Here is a 14,029-nt window from a genome sequence, read left to right on the forward strand (position 1 = left end):
AGGACAAGCTATCTGTGTAAATATCCCCAGACTGACAGGAACTAGATGAAGTTTGACTCTAAATACACCAGTCTTTTTATTACACATATTGTCTGAACTCTGGCCCTGATTCAGAGCCGGACGCTCTGACAGAGCGCTCGCTCTGAATCAGGGCCGTCCTTCTTCATTTTTAGAGCGGCCTCCTGGCCGCTCGTATAGCTGTGGGTGACCACCCACAGCTATAGCGAGCGGCCAGGAAGATGGTCGCGATGGTCAAGACCATCGCGACCATCGGGCTTGCGACGAGACCCTTGTGGTAGGGTCTCGTGGCCGCAAGCCCTGGAGTGCTTTCGGCTCTATCAGAGCCGAGAGCACTCCCACTGACATCACTTGTGATGTCAGTGGGGCCGGCCCCAGACGGTAGGCGTTCCCATGGGAATGCCTCTGTCTGGGCAGGCACGTCCACCAAAGGGGGCGTGCTGTCACTCAACATCGACAGCACGCCCCCTTTGTAGCGAGACCCGGAGCAACGGCTTTTCCGTCGCTATCCGGGTCTCGCACATGCGCACGATGGAGCCACACTGGACCAACATCGACCCGCTTGCGAACGATCAGCGCTCGCGAGCGGGTCTGAATCAGGCCCTCTGTATCACATTGATAATGTTGGATATCATTCCTCATTGTGGATGGAATATTTTGTATTCTTTTATTACTATACAAGTAATTAATCTGTGTAATGGGAATATTTAAAAATATCAGTTACCAAATTAAGCTCCATGTGCAGTGCCAGTTTTAACCGAAATAACTTTTTCTATTTCATAAGGTGCATACACACGTAACTATTTTTTTAACTATTTGTCGTTATCGTTAAATCGTTCAAAAAATCATTCAGTTTCTGAGTTATAACGATGAACGGAAATCGTTCAAGCATGCTCCCGTTTGTAGTTCATCGTCCATTTCGGAATGTGCAACATAACGATTTTCATTAAGGGAAGGAATATTTTTCGTTCATCGTTGTAAAAATCGTTTATTACACTTCAAAAGATTGTTCACTTTTTCAAGGGAAAATCTGACAGATCTGACAGAAAATCATTGGTTACAAAATCATTACGTGTGTATGCACCTATAGTCTGCCCTACTGATTTTTTTTATTTTTTTATTTTTTTTTTGGTGGGCGAATTAGTGTATAGGTGGGTGCAAAGCATTAGAACACACTTACAAATGACCTGTTTTTGCTGTAGTGCAAGAGAGACCCAGATTGAGACGTATCATTATGGTAACAGTATTCAGTGATGTCACAATAGTGTTGCTGAATTTCCACAGCAGCTGTGGGCACACTGTTTACGTGCAAATTAAATTTGTTTACTTTACAAAATCTGTTTTTCACTTTAATAATCAAATGTGAATCTTCTTTCCTATACAGTACAAATTAAAATATCAGTTCAGTGATGTGAACAGACAGCAACAACTGCATATAGCAGCCATCTTAATGATTAAATTAGCGTTCCGCCAGGCTGTTTCAGCAGGGTGTTACGCCCTGCCCGATTTTAAAATGGTAAAATGCGTCCCGCCCTTATGGAGGTACCCCACTGATAACATCCTGATGCTGATGGGCCTGCGTCACCCCTCCTCCCTCTTCAGCAGTGGAAAGAGTTGGGGGGGGGGGGGGGGCACTCTACAGATTGTGAATAGATGCTGTGGGTGCACAGTATCTGTTACCATGCGGGGAGAGCTTGGGGGCAGCCCAGCATCTCTGTGATGCACACCCCTTAGAGTGATGAAAAGAGGGATGCGGTGCAAGGCTATGCCCCTTCCCAAGCAGCCACACACCCTTTTCATGGCATAAGTGCCCTCTTCTTGATTGGCCTACCCTATCAAGATGCTGGAGTGAACACTATAAATACTTAGCTGCAAGGCTCATAATGCAATTAGTCGATCATAAGTTGCTAGACAGTGCTGCTGATGCTGGAACCACAGTTCCTAAATGACAGCTTGGTCCCAAGTGTTCTCTCGCTACAATTGCACAGGACTTAGAGCTGTGGTCTACTGCGACAAGGCCCAGCATAACAGACTTGGATATTAGTGGCGGATGTCAAGACTCTTTGATTAACCACTTGCCAATATTTTTCAAAATCTTTGTCCTTCCATGATTTCACCACTCTGTGTATCCTGGAAATTAAATAAAATTAGGTATGGGTTGCATGATGATGGCAACTGATTGGCAAGTAGTGTCTTATCACATGCCAACCACATTCTCTCCTCATCAGGCACCCAATGTACAGCTTTTGTGGGGGCCATAGTACGTCCCTGCAGGACAGGTATGCAATCGGGAAGCCGACTGCCTAAATACTGGCAGCCGGCTGCCTGACTGTCATATCCCGGCAAGGGTGAAATGCCAGGCGTCTAGATGGAGACGCCCGGCATTTCCCCGACGCCGGGTGACCGGCGCCCGGCATCCCGATCGTAGTCATGCCGGGCGCCGCGAGCAGACAGCCGCGGGGGGTGGAGGGGTAGGTTTATGGCTCCCGGGGGGACTTGGGCTTAAGCAACCCCCCAGGGAGGGTTAGGCTAGGGGAGGGAAGGTTAGGGTTAGGCACCCCGGCACCCCCCCGAGGGACTTAGGTTTAGGCAGCGGGGAAGGGGGTGTTTAGGGTTAGGCACTTAGAGGGGGGATTAGGGTTAGGCACTTGGGGGGGAGGTTAGGGTTAGGCACCCCTAAGGAGGGTTAGGGATGTTAGATTAGGTTAGAGAATACTTACCTATCCACGATCGGGATTTCCAGCGCTGTCGGGCTTCCGCTGCCGGGATCTCTGCTGATGTCGGGCTGCCGCTGCTGGGAAACCGGCGGTATTTCATACCAATTCCGCAGGACATATTCCTAAAAATGATATGAGTAGTTGTGAGAGATACTTTCCAAGCTGCAACAGATGTTGTTTTTTTGAGCTTTAGTGATATTTTGTTTGGTTTTCCAAATTGCAGTGACTGGAGTTTACCATATGTGTGAATGATTTAGTTTAGAGGGCTACATGCTGATCCACTGATGATGTGGATTGTAAACTACAAGATTCGGGCTGACGGACTCTCCATTTTATGCATGCTGCACGGCTATAACTAGAGGATGTACGACCAGGGCCCGAGGGCACCCTGGAGAGGCAGCCCGCCACCCTTTTTCACACCCAGTGCTCAGGCGCTTATTGTGTGACATCATGGCGTCACTTGTGAAAGGAGGTTGGCTGCCATTCCGGGGCACAGAGGCACCCTTCTACGGCTCTGGCATGCTGTATTAAAGAGGTTAGATAGGCGGCCGAGCTTTAAGCTGTAATGTATTATATATTGCTTAAACATTCTAATCATTAGCCATAAGGAATACCACAGTATGTTGAAGAAGCAAATGGACAATTTAAATGATCTATTGCCGAAAAGCCTGAATGTAATATGTCCAAATGTGCACATTTTATTTTATAGTCTGATCCCATGGTATACTTGATGGTTCCTTTCTATTCTGGTGAAAGTTTGAGCCATATTCAAGCCAACAATCAATTGAATGCATATGTGAGTACATAATATTCATTTACATGTTACAAGATACAAACAGAATCTTTTTTTTCTTTTTTTTTTTAAGTTCCCAATTTTCTTTACATCAGCCCTGCACACTAAGAATATATAGCATCCATATCTCTGCACATAAATCACAATGGAGCTGTTGTACCATACACAATACTTGTAGGTCTATCATACAGTAGGTTGCCGAAGCCTGGACTCTGCGGCCGAGTGAAACTGGTAAATAGCATCCCCAGGGGTTAAAGGCCCTTTAGGACATGAATACGATAGCATTCAAAGAATAGTGAGATACACTAGATCTCATCTGTAGGCCTCTCAATGTACTTGTTTATACACTAACCTGCAAAAAAAAATGATTGGCTCTAATTTGTGTTTAATTGATAATTTATCAATATTACTTGGAAATAACAAAACCAGTGCTTTTTCCATTTCAGTACATGTTCTATAATTAATGAAGTATAATAGTGATACAAATGTAACACAGACACTGACTTACCTATATCATGCTTTGTAGGAAACTGTGAAAGTGATGAATGGGGTAGCACAAGGCCTACATACCCTACATGCCGCAAATATAATGATTGGTTCTCTGCATTATAACAATGTGTTTGCTGTAAACCGTGAAAGAGGAATAGTTGGAGATTTTGACTTCACAAGAGATGCAGTAAGTAAAAGTTCAGTTATTGTAGTGTTGACATGTCTGGTGATTTCTTTTATATGTGATTTACTGGAAGAATTTTTGATGATCAGATGTCACTTCACACCTGGTTGTTAACAGAATCGTCTCTTCATTTAATAGTCATACTGTACATCGTCAGCATGATTGTCAGTTTAATCATTTAATAGTCATACTGTACATCGTCAGCATGATTGTCAGTTTAATCATTTAATAGTCATACTGTACATCGTCAGCATGATTGTCAGTTTAATTTATCAGCTTTTCCAATGTTGTAATGTACATACATTTTCTTTGTGGAGAAGTGTAGACATTCTTCAAGCTTGGAGTTAGGACATTTGAACATAACACTTCATTAGGTACATTATATTTAGTATAACTGGTTCACCCAGGCAACCGCTCAACAGATCAGAGTTTTGTGCAGTATAGAATAGCTAGAAATAGGTAAAAAAAAAATTTCTTTCTTATCTTTTAAACTTCAGGAGCCAGTCTTGAGTAGTTTAGGTTTTCTTCTACACAATCCATAGGGGACACAGGCTTTAGACCAATGGTATAGGTGGAGTCTGGGCACCAAATAGTTAAGCTTCTTCTCCCAGCAGCACTGGCTCCTCCCCCCCATACCCCACCCCCAGGCAGGCCAGTTCAGTTTGGTGCCCTGCAGGAGCAGGGTACATGTTAGAGATTTTTCTGCAGTCTCAGCTTTTTTTTTTATTTTTTTATTTATTTTACTATTTTTTACCTATGAGTGGGCAGCGCTAGACGTCCTATAGGACTGCCGCTCCACAGACCCCCTGCGCTGGCGGCTGCAGCACTGGCGAGCGGGTCAGTGACCATGGCCGGTCCCCCAGCACACACTGGGGACCCGCAGCCAGACGCCGGGGAGTGAGCACAGACAAGCCCAGAGGTAAGAGGGGCTCCCTGTTTACAGGGAGCTGTGCTGCAGCAACTGTTACCGCTGGTGTGGGAGACCACCGGCGGTGCTGACTAACGGTTTCCGGTAGACCACCAGGGCACAAGCAATGTTGCGCTTCATTAGTTGCAGCCATTGTCCTGGGGGATCTGGTTCAGCAAGGGGGGGGTAGGCTCTCCCCATTCAGCACCTCCCCCGCTTCCTTGGCACGCTCCTTCACTGCAACAGCCATGCCACAGGGATGCTCCTCTCTTCCCTCCCAACTGAGACACTGAGCAGCCATTTTAAATGGTGCCTGCTTCAGTCAGTTTCTGGAGAGCAGCAAAGGGCTCCTGTCTTCCTGTGTACCTATTCTTCTTGGGTCAGGTTATACACTACGCTTCTTCCTACCGACTGGGGTTTGGATTGTTGAGCATTAACTGCCCATTGATACAGCATTGTATGTTTCTGTGTGCATGTATTTGTGTTCAGGAGTACATTTTACTCCTAAAATCTCTTCAGACCATTTAGTAAATGCCTCGTCTGTAAAGCCCCGCTTATTGTATGGTAAGGTCACATTCATTGCACTCCCCATTTTATTGCACACAGTAGTTTACCTAACTGGTGTGTGGGGACTCCCTGGATTGCTTAACAGGTTTTCCAAGGGCAAAGAACCCAGGGATGTGGGTGCTTCAGCGTTGTGTAACTGCAGGACTTGTACCTCTGTACTTTCCCCTCAGGCTTCGTACCACGATGGGCTCTGCTCCGGTGTTTCGCAGATTCACAGCCAGAGTGTCAGTTAGCAATAACCTCCACCTGGAACTGGCCTGGACTACCTCTCTTATATGTAAAGTTGCAGTTGGCTACAGGCTAGTGCACATCCTCTGCAGTGTCAGAGTGTGTCCGCCACACAGACTGGCAACCCAAGGGCCCGCTCCCCCTTCTACTGTCCCTACTGGGGCCTAGCTGTGCTGGTGTCTATCTTTTTAGCTGAGACTGGACAGGAACTGCAGTTCAGGCACATTACTGCCTCACAGCACACGGCCCTAACTGTGTGGAGTTTGTATATTCTCCCTGTGCTTGCGTGGGTTTCTTCCGGGTACTTCGGTTTCCTCCCATACTAGTCTGAGTCCTAGTCTAGATAGTGTTGCGTTCCTGTCCGGTAAGTGGAAGTTCCTCAGCTCACTGGGACACTATGTCTAATATTTCAGACCTTAATCTGTCCTATACCGCAGCTAAATGTAGCCGCCTGGTTTAACGGGATAAGAGCTGTTCTTCGCTTCATGGTTGCCGAGGCTTAATGTCATCTGATCTCGGAAGCTAAACAGGGTCAGGCCTTGGTTTGGACCTTCTGGGAATACCAGGTGCGGTATACTACAAATGCCTAAGGCTAGTGCTTCGGTCGGTAGATGGTTCTTTTGCGCAGCGTGTGGACCTTCTACGGAGAGCTCACCCTAATGGGCACCTCAGGGTTTCTAAGCTCCTTGCATCCTTAAGTTCTCTACCTGCTGCAGACCGGGCATAATGAGCCTCCTCCTCAGCGGATGCTCGTTTGGCCCGCCTAGTCTAGAATGCTGCCCTTCCTAGTCCAAATACGGCATCCCTTGGGATTCGTTGGCCGGACAGGGGAACTTTCCTTAAAAGCGACTTATATTCTGCAGACGCTATCGCGCATACAGTCCTGACTTCTGCTTATGTAGCTATAACCTTTGGAAGTTGGACGGATGCTCTTTAGTAGAGCCTCAGGTCAGTTTCCCATTGGAACGAGCTGTGTGAGGTGAGAATATCTAAAGGTGGCCTATTATAGAAGAATAGGCAACAATATCTACTGGTGTCCTGACTTCAGGTGTCAGCATCCTTAGTGGCTGTTAGGCGAGCTCTCTGACTTAATTTCTGGCACGCTGACTCAGACTTTAGGAAGGCCACAATGGCGGCGTCCAGGATGACCTTCCTCCCTTCTGTGACTTAGGTGGCGATTTTCTAATTTTCGCTCCTTACCTCGGAGGGGAAGACCAAGGGTCATCCTTTCCCAGGGCTCTGGGTTACCCAGGTTTACCAGTTATCCTGCTGACAGGCTTCACTAGGCAGACCTCCACCTAGGGGGGGTCCAGCGTGGGAGAATGACTTTTGCTGTTTCCATCACCTGGATCGCAACAGTGTAGGATACCTGAGGGGGAGGTTTTCTCTCCTGGGGCTATGTCGTAGCCTTTCAGGAAAGGCCTTAGTTCCTATTTTTTCCAACTGGGCTGTTCATGCCCTGCTGGCCTTCTCAGTGGGACTTTTTGCCAGTCTCTTCTTTGTTCACCTGGAATTCCTCAATAGGCTTTTTGATATGCCATGGAGTGTCTATCCATCATTCTGGCTCTGGGGGAATTGTGGGAGGCCTATTTGCAGTTTCCTATCCGACCCAGTCACCAGAGTTTCCTCTGGCTTGTGGTCTGAGAGGAGCATTTTCATTTTCAGACATTGCCATTTAGTCTTTGCAGAGCCCATAGACTTTTAACGAAAGTCATGGTAAATCATTTACACAGCAGGGGTTTCTACCTTCTCTAAACAACCTTATGGTCTTTGATAGGAAAAAGAGAATCCTTAAAGGAAAGGCGCTTTAAATAATAAGAGGTTAATAGCAGCTGTGAGGAGGGGTGTCAAGTCTCTGATAAATTCTCAAAGACTGCTGATACTAAAGGTGTGTAACACAGCGCTTAAAGTATACACATGTAGTAGTATTAATAAAAAATATTATAAAAATTATATTTCCTGAAATCAGGTCAATTTAATTATCAAAATATAAAAGCATATACATTTAAAAAGTAGGAGCAAATAATCAGAATGCAACTGAGTTCAGCACATATATGGCAAAGCATTAATCAATAATTAAACCAACAAAAAGGAATTTCTAGTAAGCTGGAGTCCGAAGTATTTCCCTACGAAAAACTGAGGTCTCCTATTTGCTTAGTAGATGGGGGACGTTGATTGGCCACAATGAACTTGGGCACATCTGTACTTCTTGAGAGGCTTGCCAGAGGTGCCTCGGCTGAGCAGCTTCATAGAGAGGCACTATGGTCTTCTGCTCATGCTTTATTCCGGATCTGTTCATTTGGCTCCTTCGCTGCCGTGGACACAGCTTTTTGCAGAAGGGGCTCTTAGTGCAGCTGCAGCGCGTCCCCTCCCGTAATGGGATAGCTTTGGGACTTCCCATGGTCTAAGCCTGTTTCCCCTATGGATTGTGTAGCAGAAAAAAGAACTTATGTCTTACCTGGTTAAGTCCTTTTCTTCGAACTTCATAGGGGACACAGGCCGCCCACCCTGACGCACCGGGCTGGCAGGGTTTTTTTACTCTACTTCCAGTCCTCCTTTAGCGTTTCTGGGTGTTTGGACCAGTCTGTGTAGGTCGGCGTTCTTTCTCCTCTTCCTCGTTTCTGCTTTGGGCTTGCTAACTTAACTGGCCGGGCTGGGGCGGGGTATAGGGAGGAGAAGCCAGGGCTGCTGAGAGAAAAGGCTTAACTATTTGGTGCCCGGACTCCTGCTCCACCTATACACATGGTCTAAGCCTGTGTCCCCTATGGAGTTCGGAGAAAAGGACTTAACCAGGTAAGACACAAGTCCTCTTATGTCCTCTTTTTTTTCCTCCTGGAAATGTGCAGTTCCCGCCGTTCCCCAGCTTCCAGTAACCAGGAGTCTCCAAAGTGATCCCATGGGAACGCTCTAACGGATATGATGTGGCTATCTGGTTATCTGGACTCTGCGGCTCCTAGGGAGCTGGTTTTAAGTGTGCCGAGGGAGGCTGAAGAAGCCAGACTTCCTGGCAACGATCAGCTCCATGTTATTGGAAAGAGTGTATGTCATCGTGTAGACGAAAGGATGTTTACTCAGGGTCTGGGAATTATTTACTAAGCAGCAGCTTTTAAAGGCTATCACCACTGGCGTGTTTAATCCCAAATTTTAAAAGAGCAATGCTTGCAAAATCCCTTTTTTTTGCTATTAAAAGATTTGTCCCTTTGCTTAAACACGCTGTGAATTTGCAGCTTTTACAAGCTGCCGCTAGGTAAATAAGCCCCTGTGGCACCATCAAACATGGAGGAGGAAACATGGTTGTCTGCGTCTCTCTTTCTGGATTCCAAGTCGGCGACTGGCACCCTGAACTAAAAGGGCTACTACAACATTTTGCAGCGCCATGCTATACCCTCTGATTTACGCCTAGTTGGTCTAGGATTCATCTTACAGCAAGACAATGACTCAAAACATACCTACCTCCATGTCAGAACTACTTTTGAGAATAAGATAGAAGGCTTCAAATCATGGAATGGTCAGCACGGTCTCCAGACGTAAGCCCTGTGAAACTGGTTTAGGATAACCTGTACAGTAGGATGTGCGCAAAGCAACCTACAAGTGCAGTACATTTGTGGGAACCTCTGAAACAGGGTTGGGAAGAACTTCCCAAACAGTATTTGTTTTCCATTGTGGAAAGAATTTATATTTTGTAATTTTAATTGCTTTGTTCCAATACATTTTTATTATGATTTTTAAGTTTCTACTCTGCATTTTTTTATTTTGTTGTGTGTAGAGTCATGACTAAATGATAGATGCTCTTCATAATGAGTTTGCCTTGAGCAATGCTGTCTCATGTACTGTACATTGTTCATACTTTTTTTTTTTTTCTGAACCACTTCTAGGAGCAGCGGAGTTCAGCCACGTCCATTTGTTTCCCACTGTTGACCGCTCCCGAATTAAAACTAGGAGACCCAGCTTCAAAAGCCTCAGATGTTTATGCCTATGGGATCATCTTGTTGTGGGTATGTCTAGTTTATAACATTTTTATCAGTGATGTATAATTGTCATTTTATAATAGACACATTTAGGGGCATATTCAATTAACCGCAAGCATTTTGTGGGTAAAATTACTGCGGCTATCCCAACCAAAATTTTCATTAACGTGGATTCCCACGTTATCCAACTGTAAAAAAAAAAAAAAAAGGTTGCTGTAATATATCCTGCAAAAACCAGCATTAAATATTAAAAAGAAAACTATGCAAAGCAGCCTGTAGCCCCCCAAAAATTGAAAATAGTGGGTAACAGAGTTGTTACTTACCGTCCCAAATAAAAAAAATGTGAGCATTAAAAATGTTAAAAGAAGGTTGATTTGTGCATTATTAAAACATATTTAAAACAAAAAAAATAAATAAATTGGGGTTAATTAAATGAAAATAAAATAAAAAGGTTGATTTTGGGGCAATTTGAGGCCAGTAAAAAAAAAATAAGCTATTTTTTCCATTTAAATAAATACTTTTAAGTTAGGTTTTGGGTGCATAAAATAACAAAAGTTAATTTTGGGGTAATTTGAGGCCACTTTTTTTAACCAAATGATGACATGTAATTAATGGATCAATTAAGCTAATTGAAAACTTTCCATTGCCTAATTAGTCATTGGGGGGTGGGCAGAGGTTCTGAACCAAGGCCCTGATTCAGAGCCGGACGCTCTGACAGAGCGCTCGCTCTGAATCAGGGCCGTCCTTCTTAATTTTTAGAGCAGCCAGGAAGATGGTCGCGATGGTCAAGACCATCGGGCTTGCGACGAGACCCTTGTGGTAGGGTCTCGTGGCCGCAAGCCCTGGAGTGCTTTCGGCTCTATCAGAGCCGAGAGCACTCCCACTGACATCACTTGTGATGTCATTGGGGCCAGCCCCAGACGGTAGGCGTTCCCACTCACCATCGACAACATGCCCCCTTTGGTACGAGACCCGTAGCGACGGCTTGCCCATCGCTATCCGGGTCTCGCGCATTCGCACGACGGAGCCGGCTCCGTCGTGTAACATGCGCACTGGGCCAACATCGACTGAATCACATGCGCACTGGGTCAACATCATCTGAATCAGGCCCCAAGTCCTGACATTTTTACCTTAGAATGGAGATCTTTCCCAATTTAGCGCCTGCTCTAAAGCTGCGAGAAAAAAAGCTGTGTTAATTCCTATTGAAATTCCTACTGCTAAATTTCTTGCAGCCAGTTGAATGGGGAAAACCTTGTGCAGGGTGAAAAAATATTTACACTCGCAATTGATTATGCCCCTTAATATCTATAAAAGTTCTGTTTTATAGAACACTTGGAATATTATTTCCATAGCATAACATCACTTTTAGCATTAGGGGACGTCAACCATAGGTAAAATATAGCGCTCGTCCAGCCCAGTATTTGCATGTTACATGCAAAAGCTACAGTGCACCATGATTTGTCTAGGGGCACATTTACACCTTTTTACTGGATTTGCTCCTAGCTCTAAATGAGTATTTACTAAAGTGCGGGTTTACAAAATCAGATTCAACTTAGCTAACACCTTCTACAAAATGATAGCTAGAATCTGATTGGTTGCCATGGGCAACATCTCCACTTTTGTAAACCCGCACTTTAGTCAATATACCCCCATGTGTTAAATAAATTTGCCTTTTTCCCCTTAGACTACACCTTATGCAGCACATTTCACTGCTAGTTGTAGCTGCTGTCCTTAGCTTGCCCAAATTTTCACAAATTGCATCCATTTTGAAAAACTTGGGCATGAACCCTTTAGACATACAAACAGAACATGATGAATTTTGAGATCTTAAAAAGCAAAAATCCTACAGTCTTACAAAATTGAACATACTTTATTACATTTTATTGCACTTACCCATCAATAGCAAACACATGTCCGTGACTTTGCCACACACTGTAGATTAGATTAATAATCAAAACCATTTAACGTTTTTTTTTTTTTTTTTTTCCAGGTCTGCGTGGGAAACAAAAATATTATATTAAAATCAGATGGAACACCTGATCTAAAGAAAATTGACATGGTATAATCAGTATTATATATGATTTGTGTTTTGTGAATATGCTGAACCTTCCTATTAACATTTTTAAAGATAAATGAAACGTGAATTCCATAGTACTTTTTATATTTGTGCATATATTTAGTAAAATAATCTGTAAGAGATAAATATTAAAATTTTGCACGACGTTCAGATTATTTAATGATAACTCGTTTGTACTGTTTCTCAAACTTAGGCAATTTTCTGTAGAGGTTTTGTTTTAAATAGGAAGTTCCACCGTTTCAGCATTTGGAATTTAGGTTTCATTTTCCCTTGTATGAAATGAATGTATGTAGTGGACGTTGAACATATGAACAATACATAGCTAATACGTACATAAGTAGCTAAATAAGGAACCGTTGACTATAAATTTAATATATCCTTTTATATGCACTCATCTTATCTCACCAGAGATAGAATAGCATACGTTTGAGTGGCACTATGGCAGTATTTCGTTGAGATTCGGAAACAGATGAACAGCGCTGACCACAGAGAGCATATAAACAGTATTTAATCACATAAAATATGATATAAAATGACAACATAAAACAGAAACTCTAAAAATGAACACACTGTGATTACACAGCTGATGTAAACTCTTAACAGCACCAGTGAAAATTGTTAAAACACCATTAGATGTCCAATGGGACTATTTCTGGAAGTACACATGTACCGATCTGTGTGTGCCTAACCAGGCAAACATGGTGAGTCAGCTGATTAAAAAATACATAAACCGGGTTGGATCGATGACTGGTATTCCCACACAAAAGCAGACCATATAATAATGTCAAAGATGCTGGCTATTTGTCTATGCCCAGCTAAATAGCATCATCGGTGACAATAGCCAAACTCTGTTAATGTTAAACCGATAATAGGTTACTTTCCAAGATGGATAACTATTATATAGTATTCTCTGGCTTATTAGCCTTCCACGTATTAGTGTTACTGGGTCTCTGGCCGTGCACGGCTCTTACAGCTGGAACTTCAATGTGAGTACTCACGTGACACACCGTTTGTGTGACAATGGGAATATGGACAACCAGTGGTGCCTCCGGACTGCTCAGGGCACTCTCCACGCTGCCTCCTTAGGGGTATATTTAATTGGGAGCAAGGTTTTCACCGCAGAAAATCACGCGGACCTCGTACCCAATTTTGGATTATTGCGTGTATACGTGTTCCCGGTACCCGTGGTATTCAAATTTCAGCACTGAAAACCCAGTGGTGCGAGGGAAAAAAACAAACACACTACTTACCGGTCCAGTGGTCTCCACGGTTCCCAGTCATGTTCCCTCCATCTTTGCACTGTGGAGGGCTCTGCTGGCAGATGTGTTGTTCTCCCTGCTGCTGCCTCCGGATGGGCTCACACACACTGGGTCACACAGACACTCACACACACAAACACCCTTACACATACTTACACACACTGCTGCAGAGGACCGGGTCCTGACAGCCAGGATGAAGAAGACGATGCTTTGAAAGGCGAGTAAACTAATTGGAACTAATTACTGACTAAACTAATTGGAAACTTCCATTTGTTTGATTAGTAATTGGGGGGGGTGGGGGCTGAGTGTTCCAGAGCAATTCCCGACCATTTTTCCTAAAAAAATATGGATTTTATGAAAAATTGGTCGTTCTCTGGGGGTGTGAAAAAAAACACCTCCCGCCGCTCAAAAAATGGAAAAACCCCACTCTTCCTTTTCCGGGACCGGTGGGTGGCTTCGGGTGCGGATGCCTGGTTGGGGGGCGTTGTAATCGACCTAAGGGGGCCACCGCCGCAACGTTTCTTCAGCACGGCATTGCCCAGGGAGCCAGAGAAGAGACTGGCCCCTGGTTCTGTCGGCTCTTAAGCAGGCTTCGTTTGAGCCGTTGGAATCCGTGGACCTTCGGTTCGTCACGTGGAAAGTGGTTTTTCTTATGGCTTTTGCCTCAGCTAGGCGGGTCTCTGAGTTGGGGGCTTTGTCTTGCAAACCACCTTTTCTTGTTTTCCATGACGACACGGCTGTTCTCAGAACGGTTCCTTCTTTTCAACTGAAAGTGGTTTCATCTTTCCACTTGAACCAGGAAATTTTTCACCTTCACAGTCT

The 14,029-nt window shown here is 44.4% G+C and overlaps 1 protein-coding gene across 1 annotated transcript in view; it reads left to right on the top strand.

Moving 5' to 3' along the window:
• STK31 (serine/threonine kinase 31) overlaps positions 1-14,029 on the top strand; it is a 171,657-nt gene that overhangs the window by 141,635 nt on the left and 15,993 nt on the right. Inside the window, exons 20-23 of the mRNA XM_088457856.1 lie at positions 3,445-3,531; positions 4,055-4,204; positions 9,779-9,898; positions 11,862-11,930. Coding sequence (XP_088313982.1) covers positions 3,445-3,531; positions 4,055-4,204; positions 9,779-9,898; positions 11,862-11,930 — 426 coding nt within the window. The remainder of the gene's footprint in view (positions 1-3,444; positions 3,532-4,054; positions 4,205-9,778; positions 9,899-11,861; positions 11,931-14,029) is intronic.

The sequence above is a fragment of the Taudactylus pleione genome, unplaced genomic scaffold (assembly GCF_031769625.1).
Source record: "Taudactylus pleione unplaced genomic scaffold, aTauple2 ptg000788l, whole genome shotgun sequence".
Classification (NCBI taxonomy): domain Eukaryota; kingdom Metazoa; phylum Chordata; class Amphibia; order Anura; family Myobatrachidae; genus Taudactylus; species Taudactylus pleione.